Here is a 22,692-nt window from a genome sequence, read left to right on the forward strand (position 1 = left end):
ATACGTACATCATCCAAAACAAACAGGAAGGAGAACATGCAAATGTGAGGGCCCCCGGCCCTCCCTTTCCCCCTTTCCTTGCCCCCTTCCCCTCCCCCTCTCCCTACCACCTTCCCCCCACCAAAGAAAAAAACGGTCCCCACACAAGGCGTCTTTCAGAAGTACTATTTTTTTCCTTTTCCTTTTTTTTTTTTGTTGTAGATCTTTTTTTATGTGATCAGCGGCCCAACAGGTTCTTTTGTAAGCTCTCTCTCTCTCTCTCTCTCTCTCTCTCTCTCTCTCTCTCTCTCTCTCTCTCTCTCTCTCTCTCTCTCTCTCTCTCTCTCTCTCTCTGAATCCTTATCGTTTACGTATCTTTATATGCCCATTTCTTTTCCCATTACTTCCTCACATGTGGGAGGAGAAAAAAATGTGAAGACGGAATAACAAAAAAAAAAATATATATATATATATATATATATATATATATATATATATATATATATATATATATATATATATATATATATATATATATATATATAAAATAATAAAAAAAAGAGGAGGCGAAGGAAAACGGAAAACCAGAAATGAGTTACCGGATACTAAAGAAAAGAGGAAGTGGAAAACATATGTAGTAAGCTGTTGCTTGAGGAAGAGTAAAGAACCATTACAGGAGGAGGAGGAGGAGGAGGAGAAGGAGGAGGAGGAGGCCAGGAGAGAACCAAGGAAGACCGAGAGAGAGAGACAGAGTTAGTGAGGGTGGTGTGGGAGAGGGAGGGGGTGAGAGTAAAGAAGGGAGGGAGGGGGAGAGAAGAAGAAGGGAGGGAGGGAGAGCAAAACAGGTTGGGGGAAGCAGTGAGAGACAACCACCTGTCTCTCACACTAAGGAATCTCTTTTATACATCCAAGCCTTTCGCTCTCCCTCTCCCTCTCCCTCTCTCTCCCTTTCTCCTTCCCTCCTTTGCCCTTCTGCACACCAACTCCCTCCCTCCCTCCTAACCTTCCTTCTGCCCTCCTTCTCTCTCTCTTACATTTTCGTCCGTCCCTCCCTCCATTCATTTCATCCATCGTCTCTCTCTCTCTCTCTCTCTCTCTCTCTCTCTCTCTCTCTCTCTCTCTCTCTCTCTCTCTCTCTCTGAAAATGAGTCTTTAAAGCACTGCGAATTGAATAACTGATACATAAGACAGAGAGAGAGAGAGAGAGAGAGAGAGAGAGAGAGAGAGAGAGAGAGAGAGAGAGAGAGAGAGAGAGAGAGAGAGAGAGAGAGAGAAATTATTTGTGTTGGAAGGTGAAGCAACGAAGTTCATGCTAAGCCAAAATCACACACACACACACACACACACACACACACACACACACATTTGGAGCATAATAATAGTTAGGATTACTATTATTTCACTTGTATATTATCATTATTATTATTATTATTATTATTATTATTATTATTATTATTATTATTATTTATTATTTATTATTGCAGCGAGGAAAACTTTCGCCACCCACAGAAAGAAAAGCATGATAGGGTTTAGTAAGCATAGGGAAGTGTGTGTGTGTGTGTGTGTGTGTGTGTGTGTGTGTGTGTGTGTGTGTGTGTGTGTGTGTGTGTGTGTGTGTGTGTGTGTGTGTCGTTCTAGCGAAAGTTAAAAGAAAGTTCAAAGAAAAATATCATAAATAATGTCCGACTGGCAATAAATGTAAATCGTTAATAATCTTCATACGAAAACAAGAAAGGACAAGAAATGAAAGAGAAAAAGGAGAGTGAGAGAAAGAGAGAAAAAAACATAAAACAAAACAACAAAAAGAACTCTCCTTGCACACACACACACACACACACACACACACACACACGGGAATTATAGATAAGCCAGAAAAAAGTGATGAGAGGAACAGGAACAGAGGAGAGAGAGCAGCGCGGGCGTGGTGTCTGGACTGTGTTATTTTGAACCTTCACGAAAACCCTGCATGGTAACGGGGGGGGGGGGAGAGAGAGAGAGAGAGAGAGAGAGAGAGAGAGAGAGAGAAGCAGAGGGAGGGAAGAAAGAAAGACTGAGAGATATCTTACTCTTTCCTTCTCTAAATTATTGTTTTCCTTAGAAGTGAAAACATGTAATTTTCACTTTCTTGTTATTTCGCCTTTTTGGTGAATTAGTTTAGAGAGGTGGTGTTCGTCGCATCAACATCAGCAGTGGTGGTGGTGGTGGTGGTGGTGCTTGTGGTGGTGGTCGTGGTGTTGGTGGTGTTAGTATAGGAGTAGTAGTAGTAGTAATAGTAGTAGTAGTTAGGGTGGTGATGGTAGCGGTGTAGTAACCCTAATATTAACCATACAGATACTAACAGCAGTACCACTGTTTCTATCGCTCCTCCTCCTCCTTCTCCTACTACTACTACTACTACTACTATTACTACTACTACTACTACTACTACTACTGGTGCTACTACTACTGCTTCTACTACTACTACTACTACTACTACTAATACTAATAATATTAATAATAATAATAATAATAATAATAATAATAATAATAATAATAATAATAATAATAATAATAATAATAATAACTAAAAAAATGATAAGAAAAAGAAGATAAGGATGATGAAGATAATGATGATGATGATGATGATGATGTTGAACATAAAAAAAAACAGGAACATCAAAAAGAAAAAAAAAAGATAAAGATGAAGAAGAAAAAAAAATAACACAAACACTAATAACATGCACCAAAAAACCTCCTTCTTAATTTCTTCCGATACAATAAACAAAGCCCCTTCCAAGGCAAATGCAGCGTCAGGTGTGCAGCAGCGGCAGGTGATGAGGGCCAGGAGGCGAGGCGCTACCTTTCCCTGGCGTGCAGGTGTCGGCCTCTCACACCTGCTAAAGGTTAATTAACACCGCCAGTCATGCTGATTCACCTCGCAAATATACACAGGTATCTATTTCACACTGCATATAATCTCCTGTAATCTCTTTCCTTTATATCTTTACCTGTGCCTTCACGTGCCAACTTCCTGCATGATTAGTTAATATGTTGCTACCTTGCTCCTTGTGTTCAAAGGCATAGTGGGGATCAGACACGTAGTTATTCTCATTATACTTATCATAATTGTGTGCTCAGGTTATGCATCAAGGTATTAGAAACGCAGGCCACTATGTAACTTTTTTTTTATTTGTTTTTTTTTATTATTATTATTTATTTATTTTTTTTAGTCAGAACAAACTCCAGTAATTAAGGATGCATTCGAGGCAATTAATTATACACATGCACATTACTAAACTCATGACGGCGTGTGCGAAATACTAATACAATACAGAGCCAGGGAGAGCGAGCGAGTGAGAGCGCGTTAATGAAATGAGGATGAAATAAATGCACAGGAAAAAAAATAATAAAAGTTATGAAAAAAAGTAATAAATAAAAAATGTTCAGAATATTTCCACGTGTTGTTTCCCTTCATCGCGTTTCATTTCTGTCACTTTACGTTCACTGGAAATCAGGTAAAAAATAATGAAAAAAAAGATTAAAATAAAATTAAAATTAAATTAAATAGTACAGCACATTAATTATCTTTTCTCAACATTCTACTTTTGATGCATTTTTTTTCTTTCTCTTCATATATTCTTTCAAGGCATTTCAGCTGTTGTCTAAATAATACTAACACCTCCAGCTTTACCAGGCAGGTGTGCATTGCTTCCTAATGACAAAAAAGAAAGAATACTTACTGATATTTTCAATTTATTTCCGAGCAAACACCAAATTGACAAGTATGACAAGGGACACTCAGTTACAAGTATAAGGGTTTAAAGGGTGTCACACTCAGGGAATACTGTACTGCCGAGGATACATTACATAAGTCTAAATACGCCTAGAGAGATCTTTTTTTTCTGTGTGTGGGTACTGGGGAGGCCAGCGAAGGGGTATATATATAAAAAAAAAAAAAAAAAAAGAAGGATAAAAAAAAGCTTGCCCATGATGCCGCTCCTACAAAGAAATGAATAGAGGATCTGAGAGGGTCTGAGAGGAGGGCCAATATATTTTCTGAGGTGTCTTGATACTCCGCTCTTCAAACAGTTTAAAATGAAAATAGAAATTAATGATAAATAAGAGATACTCCTCAAGAAGGTATTATTCTCCATGAACCTTACGCAGCTCTTTACGTGCTCTGTCTACATTTCATAAACCCTTCCAAGCGAACTGGTTAACATATACATGGATATTTGAATAAAGATGAAAATATAAATGGAATACATTACAAAAAAATAAATAAATAAATTGTTCTTTTTCAGCATAAGTTTTACAGCATTAAGTAAATGGGCATAAATAAAGAAGAATAAGAACTTAAACATAAGGTCATTAGGAAAAAGCACGTGACAACGGAAACTGACAAGGAAAACAAGATACAGTTCATGCAGGAGCTTCCGAGGAGACAGGGAGGGAGGCGGTAAGGGAAGAAAATATGAAAAATGCTTATTATCGCCTAAGCAAAAATGAGTTGAGTAGAAGAGAAAAAGGACGAAAATGCCTATCATCATACAAGCCAAAATATAAGTAGAAAAATACTATTAGGAAAATGCCTATCATCTAAGAACCCCACCCTTCCCCAAAAAAAAAGCAACAATGAGCTGGGTAGAAAAAAGACTAGTAAAATCACCTCCAGTAACTAATAAGACACAAACGGAAAATATAAATAGGAATAAGAAAATAAAAATACTAAAATATAAAAAAAATAAGAAAATAATAAATACTAAAATATAAAAAAAAAAATAAATAACACTCAAGAAAAGAAAACCACCACCACCACCAGCACCACCACCACCACCCTGCATGATCACTAACCCAACCCGAGCATCTCATCACACTTACGTGCCTTCGTCTCCCTTCTTCCCTCGCATTAGCTCCTCCCTCTTAATCCTCGCCTCCTCGCCGCGCTGCCCTGCCTGACCGCCGCCGCCCCTGCCTGACTGCTGCTGGTCGCGTGCCCGCATGACCGTGGTGCGGGGGGAGAGGAGGTGTTGGGGTGAGTGCATGAGACGGCCACTCGCCCCTCGTTCACGTGGCGTGTGCCTGTGAAAGGAGTGGGAAGGCAGGCGTGAGGTATTGCCTGGTGCATGAGAGTCAGACACAGAGAGAGAGAGAGAGAGAGAGAGAGAGAGAGAGAGAGAGAGAGAGAGAGAGAGAGAGAGAGAGAGAGAGAGAGAGAGAGAGAGAGAGAGAGAGAGAGAGTCGGGCATTCTTCTTTTACTAGACACATTTGCTAAGAAACATCAGTAGGATATTGCGAGTCTCAAAAAAAGAACGGTTGTACAAAAGTATCCATTTTTGTCAAAGCATGACATTAATACACACATAAAGATCCTAATAAAGATACAGTTACATGTGATAATACCATAATCGTTTCAAAGAAGAGAGAAAAAAAGAGAAAAAAGACATACAACTGCATTACAAAGACAATACATACACTGGAGCAAAAACTTAAATGAAAAGAAAATACATGACGGATAAGATTATCATAAAATCAACTTACTATATACACAAATTTATACAATCTTCTGTCTCTCACGATTTTGTCTCCGTGATTTCGTCATAATTAACTCATTCACTGCTATTTGATACATTTCCCCTTACTTTTGGACGTTTCTTCTTGTTCTAAAGCAACGTCCAAACATTACACAGGCTAGAAATTGCAAAATCTAATCTGTTTTCATCCCTTTCTTTCCTCTAGGTGCTTACAAAAATTATATATATTGCTTTAAGTCCTTTGAATTATTGCATATCGCAGTGAAAGGGTTAAATACTCATAATCTATACCTTCGGCCAAGAAAGAATCCACATAGAAAGAACTGGCTAGAGAAAAGGATCTTGAGTGACGGTTTAACGGACAACACGCAGCAACACAGAGACAGCAAAGCGAACAGCAACACGGGTGGAAGGAACATGTCAAAGATGTAAACAGAAACACAAGTAAAACAAGCTGACGAGGATGGATCAAAGACAGCGGCTATAAGAGTGGAGGGAAAAGTGGAAAGAAACAAGAGTTGATGTATGTAAAAGAAGGAACAAAGAGAGAGAGAGAGAGAGAGAGAGAGAGAGAGAGAGAGAGAGAGAGAGAGAGAGAGAGAGAGAGAGAGAGAGAGAGAGAGAGAGAGAGAGAGAGACAAAAATGGGCTGCTTTCAAGAACGGTAAAGAAAAAAGAAAGATAAGAGATAGACAATAATAATGATTTACATGAGCTCAATTCCCTCTCTCTCTCTCTCTCTCTCTCTCTCTCTCTCTCTCTCTCTCTCTCTCTCTCTCTCTCTCTCTCTCTCACCCGCACAACTGTCTTCCATCCCTCTCATCCCTCCCTTCCTCCCAACCATCATCCCTCCCTCATTTCTCTATGCCTATGTTTACACTCCCGCCACCTCCTACCCTCCCCAGCACACCCTATGTTGGGCCTCACTCCCCGGGGCTGGGCAGGGCAGGCTCCGGGCGGCCCTCGTGGGTGACAATGCCTCTCCTCCCCTCTGTCACGGCCCATAAAATTATTCGCAGGTATAGGCCTCTGGTGGCGTGATTTATGTGGGTAATATGCGACGATATTCAAATTTTTCAAGAGCGCCTCTCACGGTCAAAATCACCACTGCCTTTCGTATGTAAATATTCAAGTTATTGTCCAGACAGAGTCGCCGTTTTTAGTCGGTACTTCAGAGATGAGTAATGGCTGTAAGCTTTTTCTCTGCTATTTTTTTTTTACTCTCTTCTCGCTTCTACTCTCTCCTCCCTCCCTCACCCTCTCTCTCTCTCTCTCTCTCTCTCTCTCTCTCTCTCTCTCTCTCTCTCTCTCTCTCTCTCTCTCTCTCTCTCTCTCTCTCTCTCTCTTTGCCACTCTCTCACTCCATGCAGGAAGCTAATGAATTATCGAGACGCAGACGCAGGCTTCGTTAGAGGGTCCCTTATGGCGGCCAGAGAGAGAGAGAGAGAGAGAGAGAGAGAGAGAGAGAGAGAGAGAGAGAGAGAGAGAGAGAGAGAGAGAGAGTTTTTAACTTAACCTAGCTCATTTTTGTAATTTCGTGTTATTTTATTCCTTATGTATATGTTGTTGAGAGAGAGAGAGAGAGAGAGAGAGAGAGAGAGAGAGAGAGAGAGAGAGAGAGAGAGAGAGAGAGAGAGAGAGAGAGAAACTGACAGGCAGAAATTGACAGTCTCGGTGATAATTTGAGACTTGGTGATGCGCGTTTCGTCTCCATGTGTATGTGTGTGTGTGTGTGTGTGTGTGTGTGTGTGTGTGTGTGTGTGTGGCGCCGATAAGGGAGGACGCAGATGGCGACAACGGCGAGGACGAGGAGGACGAGGACGGCGTGATAAAGGACGTTATCTACGGTGTGGGTTAATGGGGCCGTCGTCGTCCTGTCCATGTTCCTGAAATTCCCCGCGAAGGACCAAAAATAACACGAGGTAAGAAAATATATAAAGATAAAATACGTACGATAGGAAAATGAAAGGGAGTGTGAACAACGATGACTCCAGCCAGGTGAAAAATGAGGATAAATATAATGACGACAAAAATTACAGGTAAAAACGAATCGATTATAAGGAACATGAGGATACGATAAGGAAATGATAGGAATATTGGAAAAAAAGAAAAAAGATTGCGAGGAGTGTGAGTAACGATGATTTTCAGAGATAAACAATAAAGATTAATATAATGACAACAAAAATTACATATACCAAAAAAAAGAAATTGATTATAAACAACACGAGGATACGATAAGAAAATTCAAGGAAAATGAAGAAAAAATGCGAGGACTGAGGAGCGAGGTAAAAATGAAGATTATTATAATGACAACAAAAACAGGCAAACAAAACAAAAAAAAAAAAACGATTATAAACAGGATGAGGAGGAGGAAAATTCAGCGAAAAGATGGAGAAAAAGGAAAGGAGTCTTTTATGATATTTTTCCTCAAGGATAAAGAGGAAAATAAAGATTACCCGACGGGAAGATAAGAGAGGAGAGAGAAGGGAAAGAGAGGAACGAAAAAAAAAAAACAGGTGTAGGTAAAGATGAGTACCTTAAGAACGAAGGAGTGAAAAATGCCACGTGATAACAGGTAAGTGGTGAGAGAAATCGCGGATAATTCATAATGTCCGCACGCAAAGAAACGAGACCTGAAATTGTGATAAAGACGCGCAAAACATAAACATGATAATATGAGGAATATATTAAGTACCACATCCACCTTGCCGCTCCTCCACATCCACGCCTTGCGAGAGTGGCAGGAGGGGTGGAGGGAGGGAGCAAGGGTGAGAGGAGAATGGGAGGGAAGTTAAACGCCTTGATTTTTTTTCAGATTTTTTATTGTAATGATTATGATTAGTGGAGGAGGTAAAATAGGCAGCCCTGAGGCACTCCTGCTCCTTTTCTTCCGCCTCTCTTCCTCTTACTCCTTCCAGTCTACCTCCTTCAATTCGTGGGTGCATTTAGATTGCTGGGCGTTGCAGTAATGTACTGAATGCTTCCTGTTGCCTCCCTCCGCTAAAATCCATCACCTCCCTAACACCTCTCAGGCATTAGAAACACCACCAGCCGAATTACGTAATATAGTAACAAAAGCAGTAAAATAAAATTATATGAATGGAAGTAGAAACAAGTAGTAATGACAATATGGTGTTGAATATACAGGCAATGGTGTTTGGTGTAATATTTCAGTGTGGTGGGTTCATGTCAGTGGCCAATTCGTATAAAGTAGACATGCAAGCTTTTATCAGGTGTTTGAGGGAACGTGCACTGAGCAAGAAAAGAGACATGAAGAGGTCACGCTGGAATGTCATCAGTCTGACGTAATAACTGAGGACAATAACGTGTTCGTAAGATTGTGTGTTATTTTTTTTACTGCTCCTTCTACTACTACTACTACGACTACTACTACTACTACTACTACTACTACTACTACTACTACTACTACTACTACTACTATTACTACTACTACTACTACTATTACTGCTGCTGCTGCTGTAGCTAAAAAAAAAGCTAATTGAAAAAGCAAGTCCATAAAGAATAGAGCCAGAAGCATTAACCAAAATTAAAATACAGAATCAAGTACTATTTCTATTACAACTACTACAACAACAACTACTACTACCACTAAGAGAATTACACCGGATTACATACAATAGCTGAACAGCAACAAACCTATACATTCTTGCATGGCAGTTTGGTACTAAAATCTCAAATGAAGAAAAGGAGAAGAAAGAAGGAAAGAAGAGGAAGAGAGTGAAAGATTACACAAATGTTTCGTCAATGAGAATATAGAAAGCAAATTCTCTCTCTCTCTCTCTCTCTCTCTCTCTCTCTCTCTCTCTCTCTCTCTCTCTCTCTCTCTCTCTCTCTCTACTAACCCCTGGGGAAACCCGCCTCCTCCCTGGCCCCTAAAACACCTGTAATTACCGTACCTGACGATGGAGATCCGGCATTACCTCTTCCTCATACACCAATATTAAGAAAAGACAATACCAATCTAAAAGTCAAACAGACACTAAATTAACGGAGCCGTACATCGCTAGAAAAAAAAAAAAAAAAGAAGGAAGAGACGGAAGGAGTGGTACAGTTTAGCGTTGTCCAAGGTATGACTTCCTGATGAATCCACTTCCTCAGTCTGGTAACGTTAAGGGTTTCTCTCTCTCTCTCTCTCTCTCTCTCTCTCTCTCTCTCTCTCTCTCTCTCTCTCTCTCTCTCTCTCTCTCTCTCTCTCTCTCTCGTTACTATTGTTATTGTTACCATTGACCATTGCTGTTGTTCCTACTGTTGCTACTACTACTACTACTCCTCCTCCTACTACTACTAGTACTTTTTCTACTATTCTTACTTCTATTGCTATCACTTTTACTGCTGCTGTTTCTGCTCCTACTGCTACAACAAAAAAGGCACCTACTGCTATTGATGCTGCTGTTACTATTACTACTACTGATACTACTGCTGGAACAAAAACAACAACTACTTCTATTACTACTACTACTACTACTGCTACTACCACTACTACCACTACTACTACTACTACTACTAGTACTACTACTACTACTACTACTACTAATAATAATAATAATAATGACAATAATAAAAACGTTAATAATATCAAACCTGAAAATCCATATATGGGATAAGGATTTACAAAAAGAAACCTGAGACATGAAATAAACACGGAATACATACGTTTAACCCAAAGCTCCTCCTCCTCCTCATCCCTCTTCCTCCTCCTTTCTGTAACGTCTCAATTACGTCATGCTCCCACCTAATGCTACCCAGTGCTACCCCTACACTAAAAAAACATAGAAGAAACAAGGATATGCAAAAAAAAAAAAAAAAAAAAAGCTTCAGATATAAAATAACAAACCAACATATACATCTAATCCAATAGTCTTCTTCCTCCTCCTCCTCCTCCTCCTCTTCTCCTTCTCCCTTCTGAATAGCGTCATGCGCCAACCTTAAACCATTGAGTGCATTATCCATTTCCGCATTCACTCCCTAGACACAGCGGGGCGGCAGGAGTGTCAGCACCCGCCAGCCGCCGGTCAGTCAGCCCTCCACCATGCAGCATGCGCGCCTCTTTCATGGCGTCATGCACGGATAAAGAGACGGGTCGCTATCTTAGAAAATACCTCCGTTATTATGAAAGGAGAATGGCAACAGGATGGAGAGGGGGAAGCAGGGAGAGGTGAGGAGAGAGGGGTAGAGGGAGAGGTAAGGGGGATGGGAAAGCATGATGGAAAGAGGGTGAGAGTCAGAGGGTAGGAGGGAGATGAATACAGGGGGGAAACAAGGGGGGTGGGGGTAGAAGCGTGCATAAAATGGATGTTGCATAAAAAGAGGAGGCTTGCAAAGGGAGTGCCTGGTGCCTGCAAAATGGCGACCACTATGTGCAGGCAGCAGGGAGAGGCAGGGTGAGGGAGGGAGAGGGAGAGAGGCAGATGTGCAGGGAGGAGAGGAAGAGGGGGAGGAACGCAGAGAGAGAGAGAGAGAGAGAGAGAGAGAGAGAGAGAGAGAGAGAGAGAGAGAGAGAGAGAGAGAGAGAGAGAGAGAGAGAGAGAGAGGTTGGAGGGGGTGAAAGGGAGGCCATCACGCTCCGCCATGCACTTTTCACTGTTATTCAGACTCCCCACGTTTATTTATATATATATATATATATTTTTTTTTTATTTTTTTCATTTTAGTGCATTTATTTAGTTTTCCCATGGATTTCGGATCGATACTTTTACAAAACGCGCACACTCGCACACGCACATGCGCATGCACACTCAGTCACACACACACACACACACACACACACACACACACACACACACACACACACACACACACACACACACACACACACACACACACACACACATATACACATACACATATACACACTCTTAGAAATATATATATATGTATGTGAACGGAAAATGAAAATAATATAAATAGATTAATGAAGGACAGACAGACAGGCAGAGAAACCCACACCCACAGACACACACACACACACACACACACACACACACACACACACACACACACACACACACACACACAGAGAAATATATATGTATGTGAACTGAGAATGAGAATAATAACAAGAGATTAATGAAAGACAGACAGACACACACACACACACACACACACACACACACACACACACACACACACACACACACACACACACACACACCATATATCCTCCTCTTGCACGACAAACAAGGTGATTCCGTGAAAAGTAAATCGCGACATCACTTAGCAGAGAGAGAGAGAGAGAGAGAGAGAGAGAGAGAGAGAGAGAGAGAGAGAGAGAGAGAGAGAGAGAGAGAGAGAGAGAGAGAGAGAAAGGAAAAGGAAGGAAGAGCGCACTTCTCTCCTGTATCCCCCTATTAATCCTCCCTCCTTCCCTCTCTCCCTCCCTCCCTCCCTCCCTCCCTCCCTCCCTCCCACCCTCCCTCCCCCTCACCTTCCAGCCGGCCCCTCCATCACCTAAGATATATGTCACCTTAATAGCTCCTCCCGCCACCTCGGATGTTCTCCAGGAAGTCAGGTCTCCTAACAAGGGGCTTGAGCACCCTTAATAGTGGAGGAGGAGCAGGAGAGGAAAGAGGAGGAGGTAGGGTGAAGGAAGAGGAGAAGCAGTCACCATTTCTCTTCCTTCTTTCTACCAATCATCTCTCTCATAGCTCTTCTCCGCTAAGATTCTTTATGATTCTTCTTCTTTTTTTCTTTTTATATTTCTTCTTTTTCCAACTTTCCTTCTTTCTTTCTTTCCTACCTTTTCTCAGGTGAATTCGTCTCCGATGATATTTAGTTCTCTCTCTCTCTCTCTCTCTCTCTCTCTCTCTCTCTCTCTCTCTCTCTCTCTCTCTCTCTCTCTCTCTCTCTCTCTCTCTCACCCACAGGCTCTTATCCTTATCGTGACCTTCCTTCCTACCATTCATTCACTTCTCAATATTTTCATTACCTCATTTTTTCTTTTATTCATATCTAATTATTTTATATGTTTTCAATCGTATTTTTTTTTACTATACTCTGATTGCAATGATTTCAGCTATTCTTTTCAAAACCTCCTTCTCACTACTCTATTTTTAATCTAGAGAAAAAGTGAGATTATTTTCCAAATATATATATATATATATATATATATATATATATATATATATATATATATATATATATATATATATATATATATATATATATATATATTGTGATTTTTCTATAAAAGTAATAATAATAATAACAATAATAAGAATTATAAAGAAAGAGGGACAACAACAACAACAATAACAAGATAATAAAGATCATCACTCTGAACAGGAATAAGGAGAATAACAGGGACATGAAGAACAAAATTTTCCTCAGCATAAACCAAGGGAAAAAGAAATCACACGATCTTCTTTTTACCAATTCACATGGCCTCTCAATACAAACACCTTCTTAGGAAACGCAGCGTGGGAGGCATCATAAATATGCCATATCAGAAACTTTTGAAGGAAAGGGTTGGTATTTTATTTTTACTCTCTTTTTAAGACAGGGGAATGGAGAGAGAGAGAGAGAGAGAGAGAGAGAGAGAGAGAGAGAGAGAGAGAGAGAGAGAGAGAGGAGAGAGAGAGAGAGAGAGAGAGAGAGAGAGAGAGAGAGAGAGAGGAGAGAGAGAGAGAGATACAGAGAGTCAAAAAGACACACACACACAACATACACGCACACACACACACACACACACACACACTCACACACACACACACACACACACACACACACACCACACACACACATACACACACACACACACACACACACACACACACACACACATACACAGACATAAAAACAGACAGGGAGAGATAAAGATTGCTGCTTTTCTTTCTAAAAATAAATAAATAAATAAATAAATAAACAAGCAAATAAATAAATAAAAACCAACATATGACAAGACAATAAAGAGATAGTATCAAGGAAATCCATCACATTGGCTTATATCTAAATTACCCTTAAAAATAGCAATTCACAATTAAGGCGATAACATCAGGAGCACAATAGGCAGGTAGCATCCGGCGACAGCACAAGCAGGAGTAATAACAGGTAATAAAAGCAGCAGCGATATCACCAATGACATCTTGATATCATAAAGATGGGAGCAGCACTGACGAGACCATAACACTGCATTGGTCTGAAGGCAACGTTGGTAAGGGTGCAGGTCAGGTTACGTAAGCTGGAGAAAGCCATAAGTATTTTCTCTGACGTTTGTATAAAGGGAAATAGAGGCATGATTATAGTTTTTTTTTTTTTTTCATGTTAGAGAGACTGATCTAAGGAACAAAAAAAAAAAAAAAAAAAATTTTTGAAAGAAGTTTAATTTCATTCCCAAAACAAGAAATAGTAAAAAAAAAATATTGAAAATGAAAGAAGATAGGATGGTGTTGTAAAACGTGTGTGTGTTATGGATGGAAGGGACCTGAGAGGCATTTTGTCAATGTTACTACCATTACTACTACTACTACTACTACTACTACTACTACTGTACATTCACATAGTTTATATTTATCGTTGCACACACACACACACACACACACACACACACACACACACACACACACACACACACATTGGCAGTAGAAACATGTAAACAAATATCTCACACTAAATATACGAATAATTTTGGGAGGAAGGGAGGGGAGGGCATGACAGGGGTGGGTATTTCCTCTCAACCATTGCTTTTCATCAATGTGTGTGTGTGTGTGTGTGTGTGTGTGTGTGTGTGTATGTGTGTGTGTGTGTGTGTGGGTTTGAGAGAATATTTATATATTTATCTTTAAGTCCCTCAATTTTTGCTCCTTTATTATTCCAGTCAGTCTGCGACATTTGTTAGTACATATGTTTATACATAATAAACATATATGAGACGCAGTAGAATGCTATCTCACTGGGATTGAAGAGTTGCATATGTATGTGGTGTAGAGGAAGACCAGACAGAGAGAGAGGAGTGTAAAGTGTGCAGCAAAACCTTGAAGACAGTTTTTAATGTGTTGTAAGTCATGGAGAGAGTTGGGCGAGGCTGATGTCATGCCGAAGATTTGTTTGATGGCTACTACTGATATACTTGTGTGTGTGTGTGTGTGTGTGTGTGTGTGTGTGTGTGTGTGTGTGTGTATATATATATATATATATATATATATATATATATATATATATATATATATATATATATATATATATATATATATATATATATATATATATATATATATATATATATATATATATATATATATATATATATATATATATATATATATATATATTCATATATTTAAATGGTTGCCGTTAGCTCCTCAAGTTGAGATGCTCATTAACATACCTGTCTCACGTGGCGCGCTATCGCCTCATCAAGCCGTCACAAGCCCAAGGTAAATAGAGGCCGGACCAAGCAGCTCGTTACCTCACAAGCAGCCGTGGTCAGATTAAATAGGTGAGTTATCGCGGCTCCTCACACCACGGCCATGCACGGCAGCCCGCCCATTAGCGGGGCGATCAGGACCAAGCCAGCACACGAGGGAAGGCTGGCGTGGGTTATACCCGCCAGGAAGGCAAGATGAGAAGGCGAGCGAGAGAGAGAGAGAGAGAGAGAGAGAGAGAGAGAGAGAGAGAGAGAGAGAGAGAGAGAGAGAGAGAGAGAGAGAGAGAGAGAGAGAGAGAGAGAGAGAGAGAGAGAGAGAGAGAGAGAGAGAGAGAGAGAGAGAGACTTAAATCTCTACTTGTTCATCCATGTCACTGTCTGCTTCTGAATGATTTTTTTTTTCTGATTCTTAGCTGCAATACAAGAAGACGAAGACTTTTAAACCTTTCCTTCACCTTTCCCCTTTCTATCTAATCATTCAATAATTTCGTTATATTATAATTCACTTTTATTCAATACTGGAGCCAATCGTGGGAATTTCCCGTTAAGATTAATTTTGTGTTCAATATTCAAAAGAGAATGACAGCCTCTTATTATGTCGATTACACAGAAATTTTCAGAAAGTAGTATTTGACGCAGCAATGATGTTCCAAGTTGTGCTATATTTATAACAAATGAGTACCACATTAAAAGAGTTGATTTTTTTATTTTTTCTTCTTAATATTGAAAAATTTTGGCTTAATAAATTTCAACATTCTCTTCGCTTCATTTCTTCCTTCAGTGAATCGCTTTGTAATGAGGAAGATTTCAACTTTCAGACGATCAGAACACCTCGATATGTTTATGCTTTATACACTGCTGTCCTTTATCACATTACTCCACAAACCCTTTAATTTAGTTCTTTTTTCCAGGTGCCTACAGATAATATAGCTACAACCCTTAAAACCAGTCATTCTTCATTTGCATAATCAGTAATACAATTAGTTTGTATCTTCATACGCAGTTCCTTATAAGCAAATCAAGGTTGTCTGATGATAGATAAGAAAAGAACAAGCAGTGTTGATCTTTTGTAAGATTTCATAAAGAAGCGTTCAAACAACAAAAACTATTCTTTACTAAAGATTTTAAATATGTAGGCAGACAGATAGATAAATAGATAGATAAAGACAGATAATTAAGTAAACATATTGGTAAGCAGATGGGTAGACAGATAAGTAGATAGATAGACAGATGTATTGATGTATGGTAGATGGATGGATGGATGGATGGATGGATGAATGAATGAATGAATGAATGAATGAAGGAACGAATGAATGAATGAATGGATGGAGAGATGGAGAGATAGATAGATTAATAAATATGTATATATATATATATATATATATATATATATATATATATATATATATATATATATATATATATATATATATATATATATATATATATATATATATATATATATATATATATATATATATATATTGATAAATAGACAGATAGATAGATAGATAGATCAATAAACAGACAGATGGATAAACAAATAGGTAGATGGATGGGTAGGTGAGCGGGTGGGTTGGTGGATGATTGGATAGACGAATGGACGTATGGATGGATGGACGAATGGATAGATAGACAGATTAATAAACAGATAGATATATGGACAGCCAGATAGACAGATAAATGGATATATAGTTAGGTAGCTAGATAGATAGATAGATAGATAGATGGATGGATGGATGGATTGATGGATGGATATATAGATAGACAGATTAATAAATAGATAGACTGAGAGACAGATAGACATATAGATAGATATATGTACAGTTCATTTGAAAAGAGAAAAAATATATAATGAAGTTAATTTTCATTTATCATATGCAAGAAGGCTTTGTTGTATTGATGCGGTGAATATCAATACTTGCACAGGAACGATCATTCAAGGGTTTCATTCCCATTCACTTATGTATTCATTATCATTTATCACACTACGAGTATACGGGTGTGGTGAATGTTTCCCCTTTGCTGATGACCCATCTTTCATAAATTTGATCTTTATTTATTAATTTATGCAATGTAGTAGCTTATTTATATTATCATTGAAAAATTTTCCGTTTTCTTTTTTTCATCATCGTGTGGATGTTACTTTTTTTTTTTTTTTTTTTGTTGCAGCATACAATTAAACAGATCCTACTATCGTTCGTTATCAACAGATTTATTATGACATTACCAACCGCCACGTGCAATATTTCTTTAGTTCGAAAAGCTTCACCTTATTGTAGCATCAAGCACACGTGTACATTTGCACTTTCTGTTACAGGATAACATTAGACAGGCTCTCCTGACGTTCGTTATCACCAATAGATTTACTGCTACATCATCAACCGCCACATTACAGTGCAGTCTTACTCATCACTACATTTCCTACTGTCATTCATCACTCTTATCAGCAATATCACTATCATTATAATACACGTAAGGTTATAGTTATCCTTATCATAATTCTTATCAGTTATAAAATGTCATGTTATTGTTATCTTTATGGTAATCTTTATCACTAGTAGTCTCTAGTACCTTCATTTTAATACCCAGGATCGACGCCATTTTGATTAATATATTCATTATAATAATTATGTCGATGATAAGGTTACGCATATCATTACCGGTAATACAACAAGGATCATTATTATCTTCACTCCTTATCGGTTTTGTTATTACGCGTATGTATTCCTTACCTGATACTGAATACCGAGCTAATCTATCAATGGTAAGAAAAGTAACATGTGTTATCAAGGTTTGGCATCGTGACTCAACAATGACTTGCTCCTTAATATTGATGGATCCAAAAGTGGCAATCCATCTCGCTTTTATTTTGCAATTCTAGCCACACTTTCAATCTCTCACTAACATTTTGACAAATTTGTCCTTAATAATTCTGACGATATTGTATGACAAAACTGTTTCTTTTATTTTCTTATCTAATATTACTGATTGTGTGAAGGAAGCGTTGTAACTCTCCAGCACTTTCGGTTGTAGAGTTAATTCTGATAAATTTGTCCTTAACGTTTCTGACGATGACACATGATGTGATGTGAGAGTTGATGTGATTGTGTTCTTATCAATTTCTTATCTGCGGGTGTGTGTGAAGAAAGTTTTGTCACTCTCCATCATTTTTAGATGTACAGTTAATTATGATAAATATGTCCTTAACACTTCTAACGATGATGAATGACTGATCCTTTTGCTATCAATTCCTCATCTATATTTCTAGTGCGTGCGTGTGTGTGTGTGTGTGTGTGTGTGTGTGTGTGTGTGTGTGTGTGTGTGTGTGAAAGTCTTGTTACTCTATATCATTTCCAATTGTAGAGTTAATGTCCTAGTGACATTCTGACAAACTAGCTTTCATTTTCTTTGCTGAGAAATACACCCGAGATTTTTTCAGTTGATAAGATCGTCTCCCAAGTCTTCGCACCGAGTACCACAGCGGCGGCGAGTGACTGATCTGATCTTATGGCCGAGTCGTGGAGCATTTTCTTTTTCTGTCGCTTGCCTTCTTGTTGCCTTGGACAGGTTGTAAGGTTAATTAGTTGCATCGGAATATGGCTTATAAGACGCACGCCGCAGCTCCTTCATCCATACTGATTGCTTGAGTAACTACATATTTATGAATGCCTGTTTGAATCTTAATGGATCAACTTTGACATTCGGTACAAGTGTGTTTTTGGATTATTTTCTTGTCCTTGATGTGGGAACACTCTGCACACATTTTCTTCTTTAGTAGACTCCCACATTATTTCTTAATCATAACTATTCCACATGTAGTTAATAGAAATAAGAAAAATTGCATGTCACGGTCATGTGAACAAAAAACTTAGATATGTACCATATCCATAATTTCCTAAGAGAGGCTGCAGCCACAGGGGTCAAGGTGCTGAGGTGCAGGTGCATGACTCACGGTGCGATCAGGTACTATCACATCAAGGACACCGCGGCCGCAGGTTGGCCGTGTCACCATTTGACTGAGAAACTTGTCTTCTTCACAGCCAACACCTAACTAGCCGCAGCAGGTGTCAGGCAGGCAATTACTGTGTGTATGAGTGTGTGAGAAATCTGATGAAGTGTGGTTTTAAATAATTTGACAATACATGCAATGCAGTCACACGTTATATTCACATTTTGTTCTCAGGTCTTTAGGCGGTGAAAATCTGTCACTTGAGTCTCTGCAAATTAACCAGTACGATTAGTTGCTCTGCGTCTGTACCAATCAATTCGTTATCTCTTTACCTGAATAAACCAAATTCTCACACGCAACGAGTTACTGAGAGACAAAAGCAAAGGCACGCAGCAAAAAAGAAAATAAATAAATAAATAAATAAAACTGAACCAATATGAAAGAATATTAAAAGAATAAGAATAACTTACGAATTTCCCTTTTGACAGAAGATAAGAAAACAAGAAAAAAAAAACTTACGCTACTGATGCTTCGGGAAAACCTTATGAGATCTTTACGGAGGTGGTTATGAAGGCGATCACCCTTGGCCAGAGGTAGTAATGGGGGGGTTTAAAGGTGTGCAGGGAAAGGGCGAGGGTTGTGACTGGGCAGGTGTGTGAGGAAGAGTGGTGGTTATCATACAGGCAGGTGTGTGTGAGTAGGTGCTCGTATGTAAGGAAGGGAGGTGGAGGTAGCGAGTGGATGTGTGGGAAACGAGATTGGTAAGTGTGTATGGAGTTGTGGGGAAGAGTAGTGAAGGCAGGTGTGTGTGTATGTGTGTGTGTGCGCGGGGAGGAAGTGCCGTGGGGATACGTCCTACACATTGCATGCACTTTGGGAATACAGGTGTGCATATGGAGGTGTGTGTGTGTGTGTGTGTGTGTGTGTGTGTGTGTGTGTGTGTGTGTGTGTGGCAGAGAGGAAACAATACACTGTGCTGAGACAAGTCGGTGTGAATGGCAATTGGATTATAGTGGATCTCATAACACAACAAGACAGACATGCAGTTACTGGAAGGTTTGAGGACTGAGGATGTGGCCAAGAGTGAAGTGACTCTGCAACTACCACAGTAACCAGTGTGAAGGAGATATCATCACCATCATCATCTGCCTCTATTATTCTCACAATATTTTCCACTTATCGGATACTGCATACCTCTTCTACCTTTCCCACGGCATCACAGCACAAGACTTTCTACTTACTTTCTTCTCTTCTATCCATCTTCACTTTTTAAATCTTTTACTAATAAACTCTTCCCGTTTTTGTATTTCCTTCTGCCAATCAATTGAATCGATTTAAAAGAGAAGTATTAAGACACCTCAGAAAACAAATAAGTATTTCTCTGTTCTTTTATTTTTGTTTTGTTTTGGGAGAATAATATCAGAATTGTTTTTTATTTGTTTATTTCCTCGTTTATTTATCTATTTTGTCTTTGGTCAATCTCCCTGAGGCATCAGCAAAAAATAAATAAACAAATAAACAAATTTCAAGACAAACCAATGAAAGGCTGTATTGACTAATAATAAAACACAAGAAACAGGGAAAGAAAAGCACAAGTGAAGAACAAAATACGATTGACTAATGTGCGAGTTTATAAGTACTGTTTGAGGTAAGAGATTAGAGGAAGCCAAGAGGAAATGCATGTAGGGTGACTGAGGAGAGGAGCAGCAGAGGCCACCTTGAGTGAGGAACGCAGGAGGACCAGCATTTGATCTAAGTGTGGGAGAAATAGGGAGTAATGGCAATATAACGATGGGAGGAACCTTGGACTGAAGGACAAAAACTGTGACTGTGATTTCTCTCTCTCTCTCTCTCTCTCTCTCTCTCTCTCTCTCTCTCTCTCTCTCTCTCTCTCTCTCTCTCTCTCTCTCTCTCTCTCTCTTTCTCTCTCTCTCTCTAGCAAAGTAATAATAATGATAATGACGATGGTGATGACACTATTATTACTATTACTACTATTAATACTAATATTACTAACAACAACAACAACAGCAACAAATGATACCCTAAAACAACACAAACTGATAAAAAGGAAAGAAAAGACTGTAAAGAAAAAAAAATAATGAATCTGATAATACGTATGTGTCTTTAATGAAAATAGTTAAATATATATTTTTTCCTTAACATCGAAAGAGGTGGAAAAGGAGGAGGAGGAGGAGGAAGAGGAGGACTGTTGCTATGGGTTCTTAGCTCACTGTTACCTGAGATGTGGTACCTGGAATCTGCCGTAACTGAATTAGAAGGGAACTTAGCAGAGGAAAGTGTTACCTAAGAGTGGTGTTCGCTGAGTCATCTGAGTGTTGCCTATGCTCCTTAGTTCCTGTCTTAGGGCGAAGTACAGGACCTGAAGCTTTATTCATTAAGTTGTTTATTTATTTATGTATTTACTTATCTTTTTATTGTATGTTCAGTTTGTTTCTGGGAAGGGTATCTTGAAAGGTAATAATAATCAGAAAAAATGAATAAATGTGTAACTAATTAACTAAGAAATTAATTAATTAATTCAATTCAAAAATGTAATTAACTAACATTCTAACTAAATAACTAAATAGCTAACTAATTAACTAAATAACCAACAACTAGCGAACTAATTAAATAACCAACGAAATAACTACTTAACAAAATCACTACCTGACTACATAAACAAACAAATTAATTAATGAAAAGGCCACTCGCAAGAGCCGCAGAGGAGGTGTCGTTTCATTAACCAATACAGGTGTCACAGGAAATATCAGCATAAGTAAAACAGCAACGCAAGTCCGAAGTGAATTGCCGCTGTAAGCATCAACACACAAATATTACCATGAATAACTTTGTACTGCTATAAAAGAAATACATGCAAAATTGTTTGGCGAAAGAGTTACCAGAATGAAACACTAGGAAATATATTAGTGTAAATGCTAGATAATGTAATGAATACCTGTTTCTGAATCAAGAAGCCTCAAAATCTACATTAGTCTCACTCTTGGACACACTATTTGTTTCTTTTTCTTAATTTTTCCTTTCTTTTTCAGGGGTGGGTGGTGAAGAGGAGGGAATGGCATATCGAGCAGACTTTTATTCTGTTTTGTTATTCTTTTATTTTGATTTGCCCTTGGCCGACCTCGCCGATACATTAAAAATAAATAAATAAATAAATAAATAAGTAAACAAATAAATAAATAAATAGTAAATATGGGAATCAAGGTAATGGTTCTCTTTTGACTCAATACATATAACACACACAAATATATACAAGGGGAACAAATAAAACACGAACTTAGAGAAGCCAAAGATACTAATGGTGCCACAAAATAAAAGAAAGTTAAGATAAAATGAGAGATATAACTACAAGGTCCTGAGGGATCTTTGAAAAACCACTTTTAAACAATAGAAATAAGAGAAATAATATTGAAAGAGAAACTGAGGAAAATAAAAAAAAAGGTAGTGAAGAAAATATATTTAAAGGAGGAGGAGGAGGAGGAGGAGGAGGAGGAGGAGGAAAAAAAAAAGTTGCTAAGAGGTGGCTGAGAGAGAGAGAGAGAGAGAGAGAGAGAGAGAGAGAGAGAGAGAGAGAGAGAGAGAGAGAGAGAGAGGAAGGAGTAGGGGATGGAGAAGTAAAGACCGTATTAGAAAGGAAGAAGAAATGATGAATATAACATGAAAGAGTAAAAGAGAGAGAGAGAGAGAGAGAGAGAGAGAGAGAGAGAGAGAGAGAGAGAGAGAGAGAGAGAGAGAGAGAGAGAGAGAGAGAGAGAGAGAGAGAGAGAGAGAGGAAAAGTAGAAAATAGCAAACAAAAGAAACAAAGCCAACAATGAAAAAAAACATGAATGGAACAAAAAAAAAA

At 38.6% G+C, this 22,692-nt stretch overlaps 1 protein-coding gene across 3 annotated transcripts in view; it reads right to left on the reverse strand.

Annotated features, from left to right (window-relative positions):
* Positions 1–4,802: 4,802 nt before the first annotated feature.
* The window catches only part of LOC135099794 (uncharacterized), a 390,580-nt gene continuing 372,690 nt past the window's right edge, over positions 4,803–22,692 (reverse strand). For all 3 annotated transcript variants that reach the window (XR_010268388.1, XM_064002316.1, XM_064002323.1), the window contains one exon: positions 4,803–5,040. Coding sequence is in view for 2 of the 3 variants with exons in the window: in XM_064002316.1 (XP_063858386.1) it covers positions 4,836–5,040 (205 nt within the window). In the remaining variant the exon portion in view is untranslated. The remainder of the gene's footprint in view (positions 5,041–22,692) is intronic.

This window comes from Scylla paramamosain, chromosome 1 (assembly GCF_035594125.1).
Source record: "Scylla paramamosain isolate STU-SP2022 chromosome 1, ASM3559412v1, whole genome shotgun sequence".
Classification (NCBI taxonomy): Eukaryota; Metazoa; Arthropoda; class Malacostraca; order Decapoda; family Portunidae; genus Scylla; species Scylla paramamosain.